This window comes from Mustela erminea, chromosome 3, assembly GCF_009829155.1.
Source record: "Mustela erminea isolate mMusErm1 chromosome 3, mMusErm1.Pri, whole genome shotgun sequence".
Classification (NCBI taxonomy): Eukaryota; Metazoa; Chordata; class Mammalia; order Carnivora; family Mustelidae; genus Mustela; species Mustela erminea.
The window spans coordinates 67,545,762-67,570,268 of record NC_045616.1 but is presented as its reverse complement, the minus strand read 5'-3'; the positions used below and the strand labels follow the sequence as shown (position 1 = coordinate 67,570,268).

At 37.2% G+C, this 24,507-nt stretch overlaps 1 protein-coding gene across 3 annotated transcripts in view; it reads left to right on the top strand.

Annotated features, from left to right (window-relative positions):
* SLC30A5 (solute carrier family 30 member 5) overlaps positions 1–14,945 on the top strand; it is a 34,564-nt gene extending 19,619 nt beyond the window's left edge. For 2 of the 3 annotated variants that reach the window (XM_032336070.1, XM_032336071.1), the window contains exons 7-16: positions 897–973; positions 1,217–1,387; positions 2,072–2,360; positions 2,535–2,743; positions 3,771–3,928; positions 4,826–4,955; positions 8,610–8,811; positions 9,449–9,675; positions 13,307–13,435; positions 14,059–14,945. In XM_032336070.1, the coding sequence (XP_032191961.1) occupies positions 897–973; positions 1,217–1,387; positions 2,072–2,360; positions 2,535–2,743; positions 3,771–3,928; positions 4,826–4,955; positions 8,610–8,811; positions 9,449–9,675; positions 13,307–13,435; positions 14,059–14,229 (1,763 nt within the window). In that variant the 3' untranslated portion in view covers positions 14,230–14,945. The remainder of the gene's footprint in view (positions 1–896; positions 974–1,216; positions 1,388–2,071; positions 2,361–2,534; positions 2,744–3,770; positions 3,929–4,825; positions 4,956–8,609; positions 8,812–9,448; positions 9,676–13,306; positions 13,436–14,058) is intronic. The other variant, XM_032336072.1, reaches the window with a different exon arrangement.
* The last annotated feature ends 9,562 nt before the right edge of the window (positions 14,946–24,507 follow it).

The following is a 24,507-nucleotide window of genomic DNA, read 5'->3' as shown; positions in this document are numbered from 1 at the left end:
TTGTAACAAATTTAATGATTTAAATGCTCAATTTAGAAGTCAGTTGCAATTATTAAATATAAACTTCTTTGAAATTTATTGAAAAATCTTTGACATCTTCTTGCCTGAGAGAAAAAGCTGAGTTCCTTCACCTAGTAATCACTCTCTTGCTCTAAACTGTTACGTCTAGTCGAGCTTCCACTACTCTGTAACCTCAGCTTTCCAGTCAAGTATGTATACTCATTTTCCTCTACAAACAGACTTGCCTTGTTCTTCCCTGTCTATACACCTTTGCCCACTCCATTCAGCTGACCTTAGAATACCAGTTTTGATTCTTCTGGTTACTGATACTGTCATAAAGCCCGTCATTTAACTAACAGTTTACTTTGTTACAATGAAAGAGAGTGGTGTGACTTTGCAGAACAGGTTGCTTGTGATATGCCACCCATGCCCCTTTCTGCTTGCTACTTGCTTTACTGAGGTTTTTGTGTTTAGTGATTTAGAAACAGATTTAGGACTGATTTGACATTCTCTGAAAGAGCAACCTTAATTTCATGACAGTAGTGGTCCAAGAAGTTCCTTGCTCTTGTCCCTTTGTCATACTTACAGTATACATGCATGTACTTTTGGAGGTTGACTTCTAAAATTTAACAACTATTTCTCAAGGGCTATTCTAATTGTTTTGGAGACAACAAAAGAAATACAGGCCGTCCCAATTTGTAAATTATTTCCCAAAATTAAATTTTTAATTTTTTTGTTTTTAAGGGCAATAAACTGTTGGCAAGTAGTCAGGTTTGGGGCCCCCAAACTAGTCTATTGTCAGCCTAAAATAATGTAGCTAAAATTATAGGAGGACTTCAGGATTCAAGGAGTTAATATTTGGGGTTATTTTTTTTCCTTTACTGCAACTCACTTAGCTGAAGGACATCATGACAGTGCTCTAACTCACATGCTTTACACAGCCATTGCCTTCTTAGGTGTGGCAGATCACAAGGTATGTTCTTTTCTTTGTTCCTAATGTGATCGAGAGATTGTAAAAAAGTAGAGCAACTATAGCTTTAAAAGTGCACTTGAAATAAGTTGCAGTAATTTACAGTACTGCCTGACATTTAAGTAGTTCAGTAATGTGGGGTATGGAAGAGAAACATTAATAGCTCCATTTCTTCAAATATTATGTATTTAAGGATTGAGCATTGGCTGTGTGTTTCTAATGAAACTTATCTAATTTTACTCATAGGGTGGAGTATTGTTGCTAGTACTGGCTTTGTGTTGTAAAGTTGGTTTTCATACAGCTTCCAGAAAACTCTCTGTAGATGTTGGTGGAGCCAAACGTCTTCAAGCTTTATCCCATCTTGTTTCTGTGCTTCTCTTGTGCCCATGGGTCATTGTTCTTTCTGTGACAACTGAGGTAAGAGTAGGAATTTATTGGTAATAAGTAAAATGATTTGCTCTTACTTAAAAATTTTAGTTCAGTACATTGTATTTTATTTCACTTTGAGCTTGCAAGTATCTTAAATTATCATTGCTTTTTATGACAATTTTTGGAAAAATTTTGGGGTAAATTTTACTGTTTATAGAAAATACAAATCAGGTACTATTCCATTTATGTATTCATCCCCTTCCTGTGGCCCAAAGGAATCAATTAAAGAATATGTATTTATTTTAGAGAGAATGGGTGACCTTGGGGAGGAGCAGAGGGAAAGGGACAAGCAGACTCCACGCTGAGCCTGTTGCAGGGCTTGATCCCACAACCCTGAGATCATGACCTGAGCAGAAATCAAAAGTCGGACGCCTAACCAACTGAGCCACCGAGACGCTGAAGAACCTGTTTAATAGTTACTGTGTGTTACAGACAAGGATTGTGGGTCACCTAGAATTTATATAATCATTAAACCATAGCACTTTTATTTTTAATACTTTGGGGGTTACTGGGAAATATACTAATATTTTACAGCTCTTAGCATTTTATGAATCATATTGAGTTAGAATATTTGTTTAAATATAAAGTAAAGGGATTAACTAAAGCATAAGACATGAACTTTATTCCAGTGCAGTACTAACAATTTATTTTTTTTTCTTTTTTAATTTCTAGAGTAAAGTCGAGTCTTGGTTTTCTCTCATAATGCCTTTCACAACAGTTATCTTTTTTGTCATGATCCTGGATTTCTATGTCGATTCCATTTGTTCAGTCAAAATGGAAGTTTCCAAATATGCCCGCTATGGATCCTTTCCCATTTTTATTAGTGCTCTACTTTTTGGAAATTTTTGGACACATCCAATAACAGACCAGCTTCGAGCTTTGAACAAAGCAGCACACCAGGAAAGCACTGAACATGTCCTGTCTGGAGGAGTGGTAGTGAGCGCTATATTCTTCATTTTGTGTGAGCATTTTTCCCCTTAGGAAATTTCATCTCATGGATTCTGATGTTGAAATCATTTACTTAGTTTGGGAATTTGTTCAGGGCTTGCATTTAGTGCCGACAGATGCCATCTTGGTTTTGGTAGCTTAAACTTTCAAAACATTTTTAATGTTATTTTTTTCCCTTTTTTAAAAGCTGCCAACATCTTATCATCTCCTTCCAAGAGAGGACAGAAAGGCACCCTAATTGGATATTCTCCTGAAGGAACACCTCTTTATAATTTCATGGGTGATGCTTTCCAGCATAGCTCCCAATCGATCCCCAGGTTTATTAAGGAATCACTAAAACAAATTCTTGAGGAGAATGACTCTAGGCAGATCTTTTACTTCTTGTGTTTGAATCTGGTAAGATTTTTATATATTTGTGACATTTCCTAAAAACTACATTTTCTTTCAGTAATAGGAAGATTACAGGATCATATTCAGACTACTTAAGCAAACCATTTCTGAGGCATTTTAGATGCATTAGTTTAGTGTACTGTTTTATTTTATTTTTTTAAGATTTTATTTATTTATTTGTCAAAGAGCACTGGCAGGCAGAGTGGCAGAGAGAGAAGCAGGCTTCCTGCTGCACAAGGAGCCCGATTTGGGACTTGATCACAGGACCCTGGGATCATGACCTGAGCTGAAGGCAGAGACTTAACCCACTGAGCCACCCAGGCACCCCCCTACGCCTGAGATTGCTAACATTTTATAGCCTAGTGTATTAAGTTCTACAGACATGAATGAAACTATCTCTATTTCAATAATTTATAAGATGAGCATATCTGATATAGTATAGTATCTTACAGTTGTTTGTTTGTTTGTTTGTTTTAAGATTTGTTTATTTGTCTGACAGAGAGCGTGCACAAACTGGGGTAGTGGCAGGCAGAGTAGGCAGGAAAGAAGCAGGCTCCCCACTGAGCAAGGAGCTGAATGAAGGACTTGATCCCAGGACCCTAGGATCATGACCTGAGCCAAAGGCAGATGCTTAACCAACTGAGCCACCCAAGTGTCCCTGTTTTACAGTTTATATGAAATGAAGTGGCAGTTACATCTTTAAGAAAGGTTTGCATAATAAAAGGTGGCTCAGTTGGTTAAGCCCCTGCCTACCGCTCAGGTCACGATCTCAGAGTCCTGGGATTGAGCTACACACCTGGGCTCCTTGCACCTAGGGGAGTCTGATTCTCCCTCTCTCTCTGCCTGTTGCTTCCCTGCTTGTACTCACTTGCTCCCTCTCCCTCTCTGTCTCTCTCTCTGTCAAATAAAAAAATCTTTAAGAAGAAGTTTTTTTAACTAAAGGGTTAAAATTCTCATGATTAAGTTCTGTTAAATCTCTTGAGACAGTATTTCCTAACATCCTCTCCTGTTTTTCTTTAAATTTATTTTTTAGCTTTTTACCTTCGTTGAATTATTCTATGGCGTGTTGACCAATAGTCTGGGTCTGATCTCAGATGGATTTCACATGCTCTTTGACTGCTCTGCTTTGGTCATGGGTCTTTTTGCGGCCTTGATGAGTAGATGGAAAGCAACTCGGATTTTTTCCTATGGGTAGGTACACTGACCATCAAGGTGATATAATACAATGGAAAAATCTAAGGGCAAATTCCATCTTAGGGAATAAAATTTGATTACTCTTATATAAGTAATTAAATATAAGTAATTTTTAATTACTTTAATAAAAGTAATTTTTCAGAGCTTTAGTTTTCTTTAAATTGGAGTAGATACAAGGAAATAAACCAAGCATATCATCAACAAGTAAATGGCAGTAAGCTCCAGATTATATTCTCTGACTAATTCCTCTTGTATGGAGAGAACAGAAAATCAGTTAGATTTTGAGCTCTTTGTCTAACAGTTTATTTGAGACAGAGGAATGTGCATGGTCATTTGTATCTTTGCCATTAGAAAGAGTATTCAAAATTTGAAGAGGCTATGCATGAAATTCCCTTTCATCAACAATTCAGTTCAACAAATACTAGAATCCTTGATTTGTACAAAGAATTTTGGTAAGACCTACCCTGAATAGATTGATAAATTCAGCTCTTTCAACTGTTAACATTGTGAAAGATAGGTGAGCCAAAAATACAAATAATTTTGGTACAAAGCAGTCTGTATGTTATGACAGGTACAGAACCCATCAAGGGAGAGCCCATTAAAAGGAGAGAAGGAACTTCTTGCTAAGAAAGGCTTTATGTAAGGGGAAACATTGAAGGACTTTGATAAATATTTGTATTTATAAAAATATATATATTTATAATTGCAACAAACTAAAGTACAGAGAGACTCTTCCAGCATTAGTATGATATTTAAAATCTTGGTAATTTTGTGATCATATTATTTATGTACATAGTTGAAAATTTGGACTTATATCCTCTTTTTTAACATAATATTTATACTTTAAAAATATTTGTCATTTTTCTTTTCTAAAAATATATTCTACATTTTTAGGTATGGCCGAATAGAAATTCTCTCTGGATTTATTAATGGACTTTTTCTAATGGTAATAGCCTTTTTTGTGTTTATGGAGTCAGTGGCTAGATTAATTGATCCTCCGGAATTAGACACACATATGTTAACAGTAAGTCTTTATTCTCCTGTTTGAATTTCTATTCATACCCCATACAGTCTTTTCTATGCTGAAGTTTATTTGTAGTTACTGATCTAGGAAGCTTTTATTTTATTTTTTAATTTAAATTAACATAATTTCTTTTTAAGATTTTCTTTTTTCTTTTTTTTTTTAAAGATTTTATTTATTTATTTGACAGATCACAGGTAGGCAGAGAAGCAGGCGGAGAGCCCGATGTGGGGCTCAATCCCAGGACCCTGGAATCATGACCTGAGCCGAAGGCAGAGACTTTAACCCACTGAGCCACCCAGGCGCCCAAGATTTTATTTATTTATTTGACAGAGAGAGAGATCACAAGTAGGCAGAAAGGCAGGCAGAGAGAGGGGAAGCAGGCTCCCCGCTGAACAAAGAGCCCGACATGGGGCTGGATCCCAGGACCCTGAGATCATGACCCGAGCTGAAGGCAGAGGCTTAACCCACTGAGCCACCCAGGCATCTCTAAGTTAACATAATTTCTTATCTTGTCTTTGTATTTATGCCGCTGACTCTTAAGAAATTAATCCTTTTCGCTGGTATTTTAGTTAGAATATTATATGACAGTCTAAAACCTAAGATTTCTTTCTGACTTATTAAATTTTTTTCTGTGAAGATGTGCTTTATAGGGGTACCTGGCTGGCTCAGTTGTTGAGCATCTGCCTTTGGGTTGGGTCAGGGATTGAGCCCTGCATGGGGCTCCCTCCTTTGCAGGAAGCCTCCTTCTCCCTCTGCCATTCTACTTGTTTGTGTTTTCTCTGGCTATGTCTCTCTCTGTCAAAAAGAAATTAAAAATCTAAAAATAAATAAAAGTAAATTCATTTTTAAAAAGAGGTGCTTTATAGATACCTGAGGAAATTTGCAAAATATTAGAGATAGAATCAGAAAAATACTATCACTTTAAAGGCTTTACTTTGTTGATTGTGGTAGTTTATAATGTTCTCCCTGGACCTTCAAACCTTTGCATATGCTATTTCTTGTAGTTGGCATGCCCTTCCCTCACATCTGCCTTCCAGCCTTTGTCAGGACTTTGTTGATATGTCTCTTCCAGTGAGATATTTTCCATTAATCCCTCTTTTCAGGGTGCCTGGGTGGCTCAGTCATTAAGCGTCTACCTTTGGCTCAGGTCATGATCCCAGAGTCCTAGGATCGAGCCCTGCAACAGGCTCCCTACTCCACAGGAAGCCAGCTTCTCCCTCTTCCACTCCCCCTGCTTGTGTTCCCTCTCTCGCTGTGTCTCTGTCAAATCAATAAAATCTTTAAAAAATATATCCCTCTTCAAAGACTTTTTTGTATATTTCCCTTTCTCAGTATTCCTGTTATATCTTTTTTTTTTTTTAAAGCAACATTGACTTATAACCCTTTGTCTTTCTTCCACAACTAAAGATATAAGTGAAGTATCTTTAGGACCTGAATTTTCTGTCATTAACACTTAAACTAGCACCTGGCTTGCAGTAGGAAATTAGCAATTAATTGTTGGATGACTATAAGCAGTTATGAATCTGGTTGCTGGAAGCATATATTAATAAAATGCTTTGATTACAGTTTAGAAATATATTTTGAATTTTAAATGCTTATATCTTTTACCTTTAATGTTTGTTATAGAAATTTTTGCAAAACATATTTGCACAGATGTGTAAAGGTGCATGATTCCTTGTGCCTTTGCTCATAATGGTGACAAAAAAAATGTCCACCAAGGAAAAGACGAGTTAAATAAAGAAATAAAGCTGTCATTCATAGGATACTGTATAGCCAATAAAAAGAATGAGGCAGGGGCGCCTGGGTGGCTCAGTGGGTTAAGCCTCTGCCTTTGGCTCGGGTCATGATTCCAGGGTCCTGGGATCGAGCCCTGCATCGGGCTCTCTGCTCAGCAGGGAGCCTGCTTCCTTCTCTCTCTGCCTGCCTCTCTGCCTACTTGTGATCTCTGTCTGTCAAACAAATAAATAAAATCTTTATTTAAAAAAAGGAATGAGGGCGCCTGGGTGGCTCAGTGGGTTAAGCCGCTGCCTTCGGCTCAGGTCATGATCTCAGAGTCCTGGGATCGAGTCCCGCATCGGGCTCTCTGCTCAGCGGAGAGCCTGCTTCCCTCTCTCTCTCTCTGCCTGCCTCTCCATCTACTTGTGATTTCTCTCTGTCAAATAAATAAATAAAATCTTTAAAAAAATAAAAATAAAAATAAAAAAAATAAAAATAAAAAAAGGAATGAGGCATATTTATATACACTGGCATGAGAAATACTTATAAACTGTACTAAGTTAAAAAAATTCCAAAGCAGCATTATAATGTGATATTATTGCTGGTTTTAAAAGGTGTTTATCTATGTATTTTAGTATGTGCATAGAAAGTACACCATTCTCTCATTGACTGATTTTGGGGGGTTACATGCTTACACTTTCTACATTATTTTTTTCTGATGAAATCTATACAAATGAAGCATTTATCATTAGAGGAGAAATATTTGAGATGATGGAGTCTCTGTATATAATATTTGATTTTATTCAAAATTTAGGAACCATTTTCAAGTTCATAAAGCTAACTAAAATTTTAAAATCTGACAGATAAATGGTCTGAGCCTCATTAAGAAGTGTATAATTTCCATTCATGTTTACTAAAGTGAATCTCTTGTCTTATAATCTTTGGAAATTAATTTGAATTATCTGTCCCCATTATTTTTATATATTCTTTTTATAAATCAAGTGGATTTCTCTAAAGGAGAAATTATAATATATGGTAAATTAAGTAACACCCTGAACATCCAAAATCATTTTATAAGAGGATAGTAAAGGGTAACTTTGTTTATCCTTTAGGGTGTTATATGGCATTATTAAATCAAGATAATTCCATTCACTTCTTTAAAAAAAAAAAAAGTGAAAGATTACTATTACATGTTTGTTTTTCCATTATACCTTTTTTTTTACTTTGGGAAATTTTACTATGTTTTAAGAAACACAATAAGATTATATATATTTGGAATCTACTAGTTAGTAAATTATAATCATTGCCTTACAAACTGAAATTCATCTGGTAATATAAACAAGATTTTAGCTAGAGTGCATACTTGCTCTAGTAAGCAGTACTTTCAAGCTCTATTTAAATGAAACAAAACTCTAGCATAACTTATTCATAAATCATGAACCAGATACATGTTCTTTATTGATTAAAGCAAGTCCAAATTCCTCTACTTGTCAAAACTTTGCTATTTGAAAGTTAAAATGTTTCTTCTAAAATATTCTAAAATCTGCTTTTTAAAAATTTTGAATATCCTTGAGGGAGACAAACCATTAGAGACTCTTAATCTCACAAAACAAACTGAGGGTTGCCTCAGGGAGTGGGGTAAGGAGAGGGTGGTGGGGTTATGGACATTGGGGGAAGGTATGTGCTATGGTGAGTGCTGTGAAGTGTGTAAACCTGGTATTGACAGACCTGTACCCCTGGGGCTAATAATATATGTTAATTTTTTAAAAAAAGATTAAAAAATAATTTTTTTGCATATCCTTATTGAACTTAAATTTTACCAAAAATACTTTGGAAAACTGTAAATAGAAAAACGTATTTAGATGTACAGTAGCTTTTAAATAACAAATATATTTTTTAAATTACAAATTTAAAGGCTTTCTTTTCTCCTTTTACTAGCCAGTCTCAGTTGGAGGGCTGATAGTAAACCTTATTGGTATCTGTGCCTTTAGCCATGCCCATAACCATAACCATGGAGCTTCTCAGGGAAGCTGTCATTCATCTGATCACAGTCATTCCCACCATATGCATGGACACAGTGACCATGGGCATGGTCACAGCCACGGATCTGCAGGCAGAGGCATGAATGCTAACATGAGGGGTGAGTCCTTGCCAAATACTGTCCTATTTTTCAACTGTGTTCTGAATTGACACTGTCTTATTTTTAGTAAATATTGGGTTTCTGGTTACAGTTTTATTTTAGAGAAACACTCTGTGGCTTAAAAAAATGTCTGAAGCCATCTGCTTTAGAAAATGCTCACATTTCTTCATAAATGTCAATTTTAATCAGATAATTGTATTATAGAGTCCTTTTCATAGTGACTTTTGCATAAAAATTATTTGGAAGGGAAATACTATGTCATTATGAACTTTCACTACAAAAGAACCAGGAAATTTTTATTTTACTATAAAATGTATAGGGGAAGTATTATTTACTGTGTTGAATTATTTATTGTGACTATTTAATTTGGGTATTGTCAGAACTTGGCTTATATGTGATTTCTAGGAAACCCACACCATCATAAAATTCACCAGTCTGAGCTGTAGTTCCCTATATCTTTCTCTTTTTACAACTGTGCCGTGAATTCTTTGAGAGCAGTGACCGTGTTTTTTGAGTTTTTTTTTAAGTACTATCCCCAGCAAAATCAGGTGCATAGTAGGTACCCAGTAATATTTATAAAAAGGATAAAAGATCGAGATGTGTTTTAATTTTTAATGTTTTCATATTTTATTTGTAGGTGTATTTCTACATGTTTTGGCAGACACACTTGGCAGTATTGGTGTAATTGTATCCACAGTTCTTATAGAGCAGTTTGGATGGTTCATTGCTGATCCCCTGTGTTCTCTCTTTATTGCTATATTAATATTTCTCAGTGTTGTTCCACTGATTAAAGATGCCTGTCAGGTTCTACTTTTGAGACTGCCACCAGAATATGAAAAAGAGCTACATCTTGCTTTAGAAAAGGTACTGGGTGTAATTTATTCACTATATTTTTTCCTTTTAAAATAGCATTTGAAAAAGTAGTAATAATAATAAATAAATAAAATAGCATTTGAAATTGAGTAAGTTGACTCAACTAGAAGTGTGCAAAATATGAATTAAGAAAATACAGTTTTATTTAAAAGACATAAAAAGGTTTAGTTGGTTAAGCATCTGACTCTTGATTTTGGCTCAGGTCATCGTCTCAGGCTCGTGAGATCGAGCCCTGCATCAGGCTCCACGTGGAGGCTACTTAATATTCTTAGTCCCTTCCGCCCCCCATTTGTGTGTGCACACACACACTCTCTTTCTCTCTTTCAAAAGTAAATACATACATATATGCATACATACATACATACATAACTAACTAACATACATATAAAATAGGGAGTGAGGGGTGCCTGGGTCGCTCAGTGGGTTAAGCCTCTGTCTTTGGCTCAGGTTCTAATCCTGAGGTCCTGGGATCGAGGTCCGCATCGGACTCTCTGCTAAGCAGGGAGCCTGCTTCCTCCTCTCTCTCTGCTTGCCTCTCTGCCTACTTGTGATCTCTGTCAAATAAATAAATGAAATCTTTGGAAGAAGAGAAAAGAGGGGTGCCTGGGTGGCTCAGTGGGTTAAGCCTCTGCCTTCAGCTCAGGTCATGATCCCAGGGTCCTGGGATCGAGCCCCGCATTGGGCTCTCTGCTCAGTGGGGAGCCTGCTTCCCCCTCTCTGCCTGCTTCTCTGCCTACTTGTGATCTCTCTCTCTCACTCTGTTAAATAAATAAACAAAATCTTTTTTAAGAAAAAGAAAGAAAGAAAGAAAAGAAAATAGGGAGTGAATAAATGGAGAGATTTTTCTTGGATGGGAAACTATTTTGAAGTTGTCCTATTTCTTGCATTTAAATCTCTGCAGTTGCCTTTCCTGGGATTCTTTTCTTTCGTTTGTTTTTGTTTTGGAGGAGAATAGGTAATCCAATATTACTTAGAGACTTATTTGGAAGTGTTAATGCTTGAGAATAAAAACAACAAAGATGTAAAAACTACAGAATTAACTAATAGGATCCCATTCTGTGATTATAAAGTTACAGAATTAACTAACACAAATAACAGTTTTATTCTTGCACAGCAATAAACACATAAATCAATTTTTTAAAAATTGGTTGTCCAGAAACAGACCCAGGAATTTATGGAATTCAGTTTGTAGCAATGTCATTTCAGGGCGCCTGGGTGGCTCAGTGGGTTAAACCGCTGCCTTCGGCTCAGGTCATGATCTCAGGGTCCTGGGATTGAGCACTGCATCAGTCTCTGCACTCCTTGGGGAATCTGCTTGAGATTCTCTCTCCCCTCTCCCTCTGCCCCTCCCCCCACTAGTGTGTGCGCTCTCTCACTCTCTTACTCTCTAAAATAAATAAAATGTTTTTAAGTGATCTCTGCGCCCATCGTGGGGCTCAAACCCACAATCCTGAGATCACAGGTTCTACTGACTGAGCCAGGCAGGCGCCCCTCATTTTTTTTTTTTCCAAGTAAGCTTTACAACCAACATGGGGCTTGAATTCATGACCCTGAGAAAGAGAATTTGATACTTTTTTTTTTTTTAAGTAATCTCTACACTCAACATGGGCCTCAAACTCACAACCCCAAAATAAAGACTTGCATGTTCTTTTTCTTTTCTTCTTTTAATTTTTTTTTAAGGTTTTGTTTATTTATTTGACAGATCACAAGTAGGCAGAGGCAGGCAGAGAGAGAGGAGGAAGCAGGCTCCCTGCAGAGCAGAGACCCCGATGCAGGGCTCTATCCCAGGACCCTGGGATCATGACCTGAGCCGAAGGCAGAGGCTTTAACCCACTGAGCCACCCAGGCACCCCTAATTTTTTTTTTTAAGATTTTTATTTACTTAGGGTGCCTGGGTGGCTTAGTTCGTTGAGCGTCTGCCTTCAGCTCAGGTTGTGGTCTCATGGTCCTGGGATCAGGTCCTGCGTTGGGCTCCCTGCTTAGCAGGGAGTCCACTTCTCCCTCTCCCTCTCCTGCTTTCTTTCTCTCTCTGTCAAATAATAAAAACCTTGGGGGGGTATATTTTTTTTTATTTATTTGAAAGAGAGAGTAGAAGCAGGGGTAGCAGCAGGCAGAGGGAGAAGGACAAGCAGGCTCCCGCTGAGCAAGGAGCCCCACATAGCACTCAATCCTAGAACCACGGGATCATGACCTGAGCCAAAGGCAGATGCTTAACCAACTGAGCCACCCAGGCGCCCTTGCCATATCATGTTAAATTAGGATCTGCTGATGAGAAGTTAATATCTTGAATGTTTAAGAAATAACATCTTAACCCACTGTTTTCATAAATTTGTGAAGTTTTCTCACCTACATCCTACTAAAAGGAAAAAAAAAGTTTTGTTTTGTTTTGTTTTGTTTTTAAGATATTTATTTATTTATTTGACAGAGATCACAAGTAGGTAGAGAGGCAGGCAGAGAGAGACGAAGGGAAGCAGGCTCCCTGCTGAGCAGAGAGCCCGATGTGGGACTTGATCCCAGGACCCTGAGATCATGACCTGAGCTGAAGGCAGCGACTTAACCCACTGAGCCACCCAGGCGCCTGAAAAAAAAAATTTTTTTTTATTTCAAAAATACTTTAGGCCCATTTTGGAAAACTTCAAAAAAAAAATTTTTTTTTTTTTTTTAATTTATTTGACAGACAGAGATCACAAGTAGGCAGAGAGGCAGGCAGAGAGAGAGGAGGAAGCAGGCTCCCCACCGAGCAGAGAGCCCTATGCGGGGCTCAATCCCAGGACCCTGAAATCATGACCTGAGCCAAAGGCAGAGGCTTAACCCACTGAGCCACCAGGCGCCCCAACTTCAAAATATTTTTGTTTTATTTTGCCTTGTTTTTATTTAAGGACTCTCTGCCACTAGTGTGGAGCTTGAACTCACATGTTCTGCCAACTGAGCCAACCAGGCACCCCATCTTCAAAATATCTTAATATGGAAAAGCACATTTTCTTCCCTGCTCAGAGGACAGAGCCTGCTTCTCTCTCTCAAATAAATAATAAAGAAAATCTTTAAAAAATTTTTAAAAGCTATTTTGAAAATAAAAATGGCAAAAACTGTTTTGTACTGCTTTGCAAAATTTTCCCCATTTAGTTATGTCATGTTGATAAATACCCTCATACATTTTTAATGCATGTAGTGTTACAATGTATGCAATATCTGTTACTTAATCAGTTCATTTTTAAACATAGAGGATATCTTTTAAACATGTTTATGTAACCATTAATATATGAATGTGTGTATAAATGTGAGGAAACCAGGTAGTCCACTCAAAATATCCAGTGTTTAGAAAAGGCACAGTACCTCTTAAAGAGGTGAAAATGGGTATGCAACTGTTGAGTGTAAAGACACCTGTAACCCCCATTCATTTACTGTTCAGACCTGTCTTCCCTGACATCATTCCCATTTCAAAATATTTTAGGCACCTTTACTTCAAACAAGTTATCCCTTTCTTTTCTTACTTCTTTGCTCTCCTTATTATCTTTTTACTAAAATCAGCTTAATAGTAGTTTCTTGGACCAAAAAGTTTGCTTTCTGTTAAGTAAATCAGCTTTTTAAGTCCATTTACATCATCTCTTCTTTTATTTGACAGATACAGAAAATTGAAGGATTAATATCATACCGAGACCCTCATTTTTGGCGTCATTCAGCCAGTGTTGTGGCAGGAACAATTCATATACAGGTGACATCAGATGTGCTGGAACAAAGAATAGTACAGCAGGTGATAATCTTTTGTCTATAATTGAAGTAATCTCATTTAAGTTAATTCATGCAAAAACTGGGACACATTATAAATTACACAGTTGAGTAATCAATTAACTGTTCAAAAACACCAATCTTTTAGCTGTTCAAGGATAATATAACTTACTTTTTATGTCTAGATTTGTTTTCCAGCCCAAAATGGTTAAAATAAAATTAAGTTTTAGTGCTTAAATGACAGGCTTAAGTGAATGTAAAAAAATTTACTTATGATCCACGTTGGCTCCCAATCGATTATCCAGAAATAAATTATTATAAATACAGATTTAGATTAACAGTAATTACAGTCAAGTTGGCAGCATTTAACGCTGTGATTGGAAGTAAGGATCAAAGCAGTTCCTATATTCCTATTCTAAACCTACCATATTAGAAACAAAAGCTATTTCCCTTTTCAAGTTTGAATGTCAGGTCAGTAATTTGGCCATCTAAAGAAATATAGCTAACATTTGACCAAATAAATAATAAATATTACTTTGAGGATTATCTTTGACTATCTGTGGCTATGAAAAAATGTAATCTCAGTTATAAGATATGCACTAAATGTATTAATCTAAATGCTTTAAAATGTATGGGTTTTGATAACAGGTTACAGGAATACTTAAAGATGCTGGAGTAAACAATTTAACAATTCAAGTGGAAAAAGAGGCATATTTTCAACATATGTCTGGCCTAAGTACTGGATTTCATGATGTTCTAGCTATGACAAAACAAATGGAGTCCATGAAATACTACAAAGATGGTACTTACATCATGTGAGATAACTCAAGAATTACCTGTGGGATATGAACAATGAAGATTAATTTACTCGGTATTTATAATATTGCCAGAAGGAAGAAAATTGCACATAATTGTACAGAAACATTTGCTGTATTCGAAAAAAATTCTAAAGCTCCCTGCTATTGGATCAAGGAATCTTTCTTAAAGGAAATTTAAATACAGAACGAAGCATTAATTGTACAAGTAAAATAATTACTTGAATTATGTGTATAACAGGAATCTTAAAATTTGAGTGAACATGATGTATCACATCATCTTCAAAAATGAACATATAATGATGGATTCTAATGAAGACCAAAATTACTTGTGTGTTTACTTTCTGTCAGAAAGCATCTCCATTGTAAATAATGTATTTACATGTTTATTACAAAGACGCAAATGAAAAATTTTTAGTCAATTTTTTGCATAGCCCTAGGATAAAATAGGAATAAAAGTTCTATATTTATGGATTTTCTGTATATAAAACTGGTTTCTAATTATAACTTAAATCCATTAAGTAAAAGCTGTATTGCCACTTTAAATGTAAACTAAATTATTTGGGAGAAACCAACCACTGAAATGAGACAAGCATTGAGAATAGGGAAGTATATAACATTATTGATGTATTACAAAAACCAACCACTCTGTAAAATAAATTTTTTTACTTTTGGTAATATTTGCAAATGAATAATTACTTTATTAGGGTAAAGAACTTATACTAAGTTGTGTGCATGTTATTCGATCACTTGTCTTCTTCCTCTGAAGTAGAATATTCCATTTCTTGTTATGCATCTGCCATTCCAAGTTGCTTGTCAAGCTGGGATCCAAGCAATGCGAGGGTTCTCATTTTTCATTTAGCTCCATATTTTGTGAAACAACCAGCTGAGAGAATCATAAATAATGTCAACTCACATTTGAATTTTCTGCCTTAAACACAGCTGCTTTTTTAAATTTCTGGGACATGTGGATCTATAAGAAGTATCAAAGAATAGGTAGTTATTTTAAATTTAGTAAGTAAATCTTGTCCATAAGTACTTTTGCATCATGAAATCAAAATATCTACCCTGTAACTACTTTCTATAACAATATCTAATTTATATTTTTTCATTTCCAATTTAAACTGAATGTATAGTATGAAAAAAATGTATGATAAAGAGATCTATAATAATATATGCAGTTTTATGAACACCAAAGAATGTTCAAAAGAAACCTTTGAATACCTATTTATAAGCATTTGAATATTTTCATTCATATAATAGGAATTTTGATAAGTAGGATGAATTAATTTTAGTATGGGTGTTATTTTTTTAACTATACCATAATGGCAAACATGTATTGTAAATCATATTTTTATCTTAACAATTTTAATATGTGAGAGGTTCTAGAAATTTGTTACAAGTTATTTTGATATTCTTTGTCTTATCCTTACACATTTTCTGGTCCAGAATCTTCAATACATAATTAAACTTTTTGAGTGGTGGGAAAATAATTGCATATTGATGTTTTAATGCAATTTTGGTATGTTAAAAAATTAAGTAGATAGGTACAATACATATTGCATCGTTATTAAAATTGCCATGTCCTAGGAGGCATATAACAGCAGAAAAGTTAAGTTACTGTGATGAGAGATAAGGCGAGACATAGGGCATGGGCTGAAGGGGATGCAGATTGGAAGTAGGGAAACCAGTATTAAGAGCACCAGGATGCGGGTTCTAACTCTTACAAACATTGTGACTTCAGGCAAATCCTTCTCTGGGTATCTTTTTTTTCCCCTGGTACATAAAACCAGAATAAAATTTGCTCACATTCATAGGATTATGAGGAGCAAAAGGAATGATGTATGTGAGATGAATTGGAAAAAAAAATTTCTTAAAGTTGAAAAGGGCTCAGTAAAATTGAGGAGTTGTTATTATTCTAAACCTGCATTCAATTTGTCTATTTTTTCCTATTAAAATCAGTATCCCAAGAGATAAACTGTATTTAAATTGTATAAATAAGTTCAAAATAATACCGGAAGCAGCAGCCTGTTTAACAGTTCATTTGCCCCAAGGGTGGTGGTGGTGGTGGTTTACCACACCTATTAATTTGTCTCCTCTTCCTTTACTCTCCAGCCATTGTTTTTCCTATATTATCAATTTGGGAGCTCATGATTTCCACTTAGAATTAACTTTAGGGATGCCTAGGTGGCTCAGTCGGCTAAGCAGCTGCGTTTGGCTCAGGTCATGATCCCAGAGTCCTGGGATAGAGGCCCACATTGGACTCTCCTCTCAGTGGCGAGGCCGCTTCTCCTTTTACCTCTGTCATCCCTCTTGCTTCCACTCTCTCAAATATATATAAAAAAAATCTTAAAAAAAGAATTAATACATCTGTTATAAAGATTTATTATTCCTTTTATACAGTCAGATTTTAAACTTTCCTAATTTTAACAGAATAATGAAACTAATTATAATTAGATATCTCTAAGGGTTCTGGTTAGAACCCTGGTTCTGGTTAAATTTAGATGATGATTCTCCCCTAAAACTTATACTACAATAATGCAGAGATAATTTGTTTTTACTAGTTAATGGTTACATGGTTCAGAATTCAAGAATAAATGGCAAAAAACCTCACACCCCTGTCACTCAGATACACAGCTCTCCTCTCTAGAAATTACCACACTTGTCAGTTTATAGTATATCCTTACAGATACCTTATAAATGTACAAATACATATATGTATTTTTCACTTAGAAATTATTCTAGGGGCGCCTGGGTGGCTCAGTGGGTTAAGCCGCTGCCTTCGGCTCAGGTCATGATCTCAGGGTCCTGGGATCGAGTCCCGCATCGGGCTCTCTGCTCAGCAGGGAGCCTGCTTCCCTCTCTCTCTCTCTCTCTCTCTGGCTGCCTCTCTGTATACTTGTGATTTCTCTCTGTCAAATAAATAAATAAATCTTTAAAAAAAAAAAAAAAAGGGTTTAGGACATTTATAATATACTAAATTGTACCCTGTAGAGATTTTAACAGTTTACCTCCCCTCAGCAATGTTAGATGTCTTAAAATATTTTAAGATGGTGCTTGGCTGGCTCAATCAGTAGAGCATGTAACTCTTCATATCAGGGTGGTAAATTTGAGCCCCATGTTGGGCATAGAGATTACTTAACTGTATAGATAAATAGAGCTCATATAATAAAAATTATTTTTTAAAGGTTTTATTTATTTATTTGACAGAGAGAAAGAAAGCACAAGCAGGGGGAGTAGCAGGCAGAGGGAGGAGGAGAAACAGCCTCCCAGCTGACCAGAGCCTGATGTGGGGCTCAATCCCAGGATCCTGGGATCATGACCTGAGCCAAAGACAACCACTTAACCTACTGAGCCACCCAGGCGCCCCTCACATAATAAAAATTCCATCCGAATTTTTTTTTTTAATTTTTAAGATTAAATTCTTAAAATTTAAGAATTTTAAGGCAAACTTTTTTTTTTTAAGATTTTATTTATTTATTTGAGAGACAGAGTACAAGTAGGCAGAGAGGCAGGCAGAGAGAGAGAGGAAGAAGTAGGCTCCCCGCTGAGCAGAGAGCCCGATGTGGGGCTCAATCCCAGGACCCCGAGATCATGACCCGAGCTGAAGGCAGAGGCCTTAACCCACTGAGCCACCCAGGCACTCCAAGGCAAACATTTCTTAATAGTCTTAATTCATATGCAAGTTAAATATGCAGAGATTATACATAGATGCTAAACAGATTCCAGTTATAAAACCACTAATGTTCATTTTTAGAGTGATTTTTCAGAAGGAAATTTTTCTAGTAAATACTGTGTGATACAATTAAAATGGTAAAATTGGATTTTTTTTAAAGATTTTATTTATTTGACACAGAGAGATCACAAGCTGACAGAGAGGCAGAGAGAGAGGGGAAGCAGACTCCCTGCTGAGCAGAGCCCGATGTGGGGCTCGATCCCAGGACCCTGAGACCATGACCTGAGCCGAAGGCAGAGGCTTTAACCCACTGAGCCACCCAGGCGCCCCTGGATTTTTTTTTAATCAAATTTTTTTTCTGTGATTTTTTCCTTCTATGCACAGTATAGTTTCTAAGACAGGTGATCAATATTTTCTGCATGTACAAATACGGTATCCTGTTACTTTTCTTTTCTACTGTTTTTGTTGTGGTACACTTAGGTACACAGTGAAATACATTTTAAGTACTCAGTTCAGTGAAGTGAGGATATGGAGCAACCAGAACTCAGTGCAAGTGGGATAATGAAATGATACAACCACTTCGGAGAACTGTTTGCATTTCTTTGAAAGTTAAACATATATCTACCCTGTGACCTAGCAGTTGTTCCTTAGGTGTTTACCCAGGTTTACCCAAGAAATGGAAAGGTGTGTCACAAAAAGACTTGTACAAGAATGTACATAATCATGATAACCAAAAACCAGAAACAACCCAAATATCCATCAACAAGAAGATGGATAAAATTATAGTATATTCATAATGGAGCAGTACTCAGCAGTTTAAAAAAATATATACAGTTTCAAAAATATAGGTAAATCTCAAAAACACTATGTCAAGTGAAAGCTGCCAGACTCAAAAGAGTTCGTACTTTATGATTACATGTACTTAAAATCCAAGAACAAAGCCTATAGTGATAGAGCACAGGAAATAGTTTGTATTTTCTATTTTTGTCATAAAAAATTATCATAAACTTAGATGTTTAACACTAACTGTCTTATAGTCTGTACGTCAGCAGTCTAATATGGGTCTCACTGGGCTAAAATCAGGGTGCTGCAGGACTGTTTTCTTTCCCTAAACTCTGGGGGAGAATCGATTTCCTTGCTCATTCAGGTGATTGATTGGCTGAATTCACTGTTTGTAGCTGTGGGACTGAGGTCTCTGTTTCTTCGTTCATGTTCCTGGTTTCTAGAGGCCACCTGTATTCCTTGGCTTCTTCCATCTTCACAGCCAGCAACAATGGGTCATGTGCTCCTCACATCTGAAATCTCTCCTGTTTTCTTTCCCCACTGTTATATCTTCTTCTGACCTACTTTTCTGCCCTCCTCTTCTACTTTTAAGGATTCATGTGGTTCTACCAGGCCCATCCAGGTAATCCAGAATTATCTCCTATCTCAAGGTCTTAAAAGTCCCTTTGCCAGGTAACATATTCAAAGGATGTTCATATTCTAGGGTTGTAAGCATTCTGGAGGGGGAGTGGCTCATTATTCTGCCTACATGGTTGCCTTGGGGAGATAGAATTTGTTGAAAAGGAGCAAGGGGCATCTTTTTTGAAGTGAGGGGAATGTTCTATATCTACACCTAACATAGGTATGTATAATTGTCAGAATCTTCTAAATTATACTTTAATTTCTATATTGCATATTCTTTAAATGTTCTTATAATTTGTTAGTGATTATTAATTTTAGAAGCTACTATATGCTAGGCATGATAAAAGCAGTTGACATAATCATCTCATGCATTTTTTCTCCTAGTACTCTGGCATTATCAAATACTAAGTTTGTATTAACAGCTGTAGTTCAATAATGCAGTATGGTGGAAGAGATTTTTTCAGTTACATATTCTCCACTTTATTGCTATTTTCCATTTGAGTGGAAAGACCAAGGTTTCGCCTACAACAAAGTACAATACATAGACAGTCGGTATTAATATTCACATAGGGAAAACCTAAGAAAAAAATAAAATTCAGTTGTGGTTTTTTAAGCATTCAATAAATTCATTTATACTCAACAAGAATTTACTGAAATCCTTTATACCAAGACACACTGCTATAGGGCTAAAGTCATCAATGAAAATTCTGCCCTAATGGAGGAGACAGGCTAATATATGAAAAACAGTTTGTAATAAATACTAAAGAAAAGCAATAAATTATTGACCCCTTACCATGTATCAGTTGGCCAATGTCCAAAGCAATAAATATATAATTATCCCATTTTATAAATGAGGAAACTAAGGCAGAAAAAGGTTAATTAGGGGCCCCTGGGTGGCTCCCTCCGTTAAGCACCTGCTTTTGACTCGGGTCATGATCCCAGGGTCCTGGGATAGAGTTCGGAGTCACACTCCCAGCTCAGAGAGGAGCCTGCTTCTCCCTCTACCCTTCCCCACCCCACCTCCATTTGTGTTCTTTTTCTTGCTTGCTCACTCAAATAAATAAAAATCTTTTTTTTTTTTTCCAAGATTTTATTTATTTGACAGAGACATAGAAAGAGAGGGAGAAGCAGACTTCCCACCAACCAGGGAGCCTGATGTGGGCTCAATCCCAGGACCCTGGGATCATGCCCCAAGCTGAAGGCAGACACCCAACAACTGAGACACCCAGGTGCCCCAATAAATAAAAATCTTTAAAAAAAGAAAAGGAAAAGGGGAGAAGGAAAAAAAGGTTAATTAATTTGTCCCAAATCTTATACCTGCTAAGTGCTAAAGCCACCTTTACAAACCAGGCACTCTGTTTTCAGGACTGACACTCAACTGAAGCAGAATACAAAGAGAGATTGGCCAAAGAGGATCTCTATGGAAGAAGACATATGAGAACCTGTTTTAAGTAAGGAGGTAAACTAGTGTTCTAGACCATATTCTACCAATATCCACTATTCTAGACAAAGCATCAAATGCAAAGGCATCTGAGGAAGGAAGTACCTGATGTGCTAGAAGAGTAGCAAGAAAACTCTTGTGTGATAGCAAAATGAGCCAGATGGTGTGAGGACATGGAAAAGCAGTGGAGGGGCTTTGAGGAAGGGACTGGAGCTGAGAGGTTTCTAAAGAATCAAGATAGGAGAGTGACAGTGCAATCTAGGGGGGAGTTAGAAGGCTTTTGCCAAAATCCAAGTGAGAGAAGACGGTGACCTGGACTCAGGTCATGTGGACTCAGGACTTGTGATATGTTCATTGCCTCTTATTTTTAAGTTTGCTATTTAAGATTTAAAAAAAAAAAAAAACTGATACAAACTCTTTCTTCAATACACTTTATTAAAGCAGAGAAGATAGGATGAAAATAACTATAATTCAAGATTTAGAGAGATTGGGTGCCATAAGGGAGTGGCAAAGTTTAGATTACTCTTAGCTGGAGGAAAAAGGTAAAGTTTCACAGAGGAGGTGGCATTTGATGGACCTATGGACTGGTGGAAATAAAATGGCAAGGGGCTTAATTCCACCAGAGCTGTGTAAACCCATTAATAGTTTAGTTTTGTGGATGGGATATGGAAATAATGGAGTAGTTAAGAGCAGGGTGCTGAGGATACTTGAATACCAGGTTACAGGTTAACTACAGACCTGTAGATCATCACCTGGAGGTTAACTGTCCAGCTGTGTGAAAAGCATTAGCCAAATTACACCAACATACTTTTCAAGTAGGGAGTCCCATTTTGAATTTTGCTTAGATTTTCCATGGGAGCAATATGGAAACGCCTAATCTGAAAGACTGCAGGTTGATAGGAGCTAGACACTGGCCTAGGAATCAGGCTTTCCACCACAGCTGTGATCTAAAGGCCAGTCACTCATTCTCTGACATAAAGTGACGGTGTTTGGATCTAGTAAATATAAGATGATCCCCTTCAGTCCTGTGAAATCAAGGTCATAGTCCTAAATTAAGGAAACTGTCTGGCTAAAGGCACCTACCTATTTGGACAAGAGAGGCATTAATGGCCTAGTACATAGGAAGCAAAGTGAATGACACAAAAAGGTCTGATGTGGCCTCTGTCCATAAAAGAAAGCAATAGTTACTGAGCATATAAAATATGTAAAAGAGGGGCACCTGGGTGGCTCAGTGGGTTAAGGCCTCTGCCTTCGGCTCAGGTCATGATCCCAGGGGTCCTGGGATCGAGCCCTGCATCGGGCTCTCTGCTCGGCGGGGAGCCTGCTTCCCCCTCTTTCTCCATCTGCCTTTCTGCCTACTTGTGATCTCTCTCTCTCTCTCTGTGTCAAATAAATAAATTAAATATTTAAAAAAATTAAAATATGTAAGAGAAAGAAAAGATATATGCTGGAGAAATGAATGAAAAAACACTCTGAGTTCCGAAGAGGAAGAAAACCCTCCCAGGAATATTACAGAAACCTAACGAAGGAAAGGGCATAGAGGGCATACACTGTTAATAATCAGGAAAAATCAGTGGAATTCACTATGATTTTGAGCTTGACTTGGCCACATCCCGATTACATGACCAAATCAGCTTTAAACCAAGCTTCAGCTTCCTCAAGAGCATCACAGAGGTTTCGGAGGATCTGTGACCTTTCATCTATGCCCACCTCTCATTCCACCGAACAGCTGATTGTAAAGTACAGCTGGGCACCATCACAAGACAAACCGTGCTGTCAAGCTTCTGCTCTGTATCCATGTTCCTCAGGCTACAGAGCGTTCTCTACTAGACTACTCACTCCACAAAGCCTGACTACTGAGTACAGTATATTCAAAACACAGGGAGAAAAGACTGCCCAGGGGAATCCTTACTTCAGTTGCTGGCACTAGCATGGGCCCTCCCGCTCTCCATTACCCCTCTTTTGCCACTCTTCTTTTATCTGCTTTTTATCTTCTTTTATCTGCTTCTGTGTTCTGTGTTCTTGCCATCACTTAGCACACAAGATGTGTGTTAGAACAATCCTTTTCACTACAAGGATTAAAGTTAGGCTTTGGGTCAGCGGGCTGGCTCAGTCGGAGGAGCACGTGACTCTCAGGTGTTAGAGCCACACATGGCATAAAGATTACTAAAAAATATTTAATAAACCTTAAATAACATTTAATAAATTAGGGTTTGTAACTAAAGATTTCACAATGATTGGAATACTTAGTTGTGAAATACTTCACCTTGGGGCATAGCTTATTCCCAGAGCAGTGACTGAAAACAATACAAAAACCACCACCACCACGACAAAAACAAAACGTTCCCTTGGGGCGCCTGGGTGGCTCAACTGGTTAAGCATCTATCTTCCTTCGCTCAGGTCATGATCCCAGGGTCCTGGGATGGAGACCCTGCACTGGGCTCCCTGCTCAGTGGGGAGTCTGTTTCTCCCTTTTCCTCTGCCTGCTTGTGTGCTTGCCTGCTCTCTCTCAAATAAATTAAACCTTTAAAAGACAACAAAAGAAAACCCAGTTCCCCTGCTAGACCACTGTGACTAATCTCTACAAAAAGAGCCTCAATGCTAAGTGTTTTTACACAAGAGCTAGTTCAAGAAAAATTTAAATACCTATAGCCACATTCTAAATATAACAAAAACAATTTTTTGGGTCGCCTGAGTGACTCAGTCAGTAAAGCCTCTGCCTTTGCCTCAGGTCATGATGCCGAGGTCCTCAAATCAAGCCTTGAATTGGGCTCCCTCTCAGTGGAGAGGCTGCTTCTCCCCCTGCCTGCAGCTCCTCCTGCTTGTGCTCTCTCTCTCTCTCTCACTCTTGCTCTATCCCAAATAAATTAAAAGAAAAAAATTTTTTTCACTACCTTCTCATGTACCAATTCTTTAACACTCTTACCTCTGTAAACAAATTCGCATGTTCCCAACATCCATCCACATACAGTACGACGGTGTGCGTAGAAGCAGACAGAGCATGAAGTCTTGCTCTCTCAATACAGCATTCTGGTTTGGGGTTTTCGCTTGTTTTTCTGTAAACTGAAAGATTCTTAAAGTTCAAAGAAAGGAAAACAGAAAATAGAGATAAGTATCCTCCCTTGCTTGAGACCCAAAATCAACCATGCCTGAAGCTAGGTACTGCCTGGACTTTCCACTTTAGAGAGCCAATAATTTTCCTTTGTGATTTAAGTCAGTTGCAGTTGGGTTCTTATCACCTGCAACAAAAAGTCTTTATAACAGTATTCTGATGCAAATGCACTCTTGGTTTTTTAAACCCAAGTCCCTCTGTTTCCCCCCACCTCCCTGAGAGATGAAAAGGGAAGAAAAGAGGCTGATGAGAGAAAGAAATTTTTATCTAATACAATCATATTGTAATACTTTATCTTCATGTCTGCAAGAATGTGTACCTTAACAACAGGTATCCCTAGAATCTAGTACAGTGTACAAAACGTAGTAAAACTAAAAATCTATTTATTGGTTGAACAATCTTGATTTACTCATATTTTGGGAAAAAAAAGATTTAAAGATTCTTTTAAAATCTTTGTACTCTTGGGGTGCCTGGGTGGCTCAGGGGGTTAAAGCCTCTGCCTTCAGCTCGGGTCATGGTCCCCGGGTCCTGGGATCGCCCCCATTAGGCTCTCTGCTCAGCAGGAAGCCTGCTTCCTCTTTTCTCTACCTGCTTCTCTGCCTGCCTGTGATCTCTGTCAAATAAATAAATAAAATCTTAAAAAAAAAAA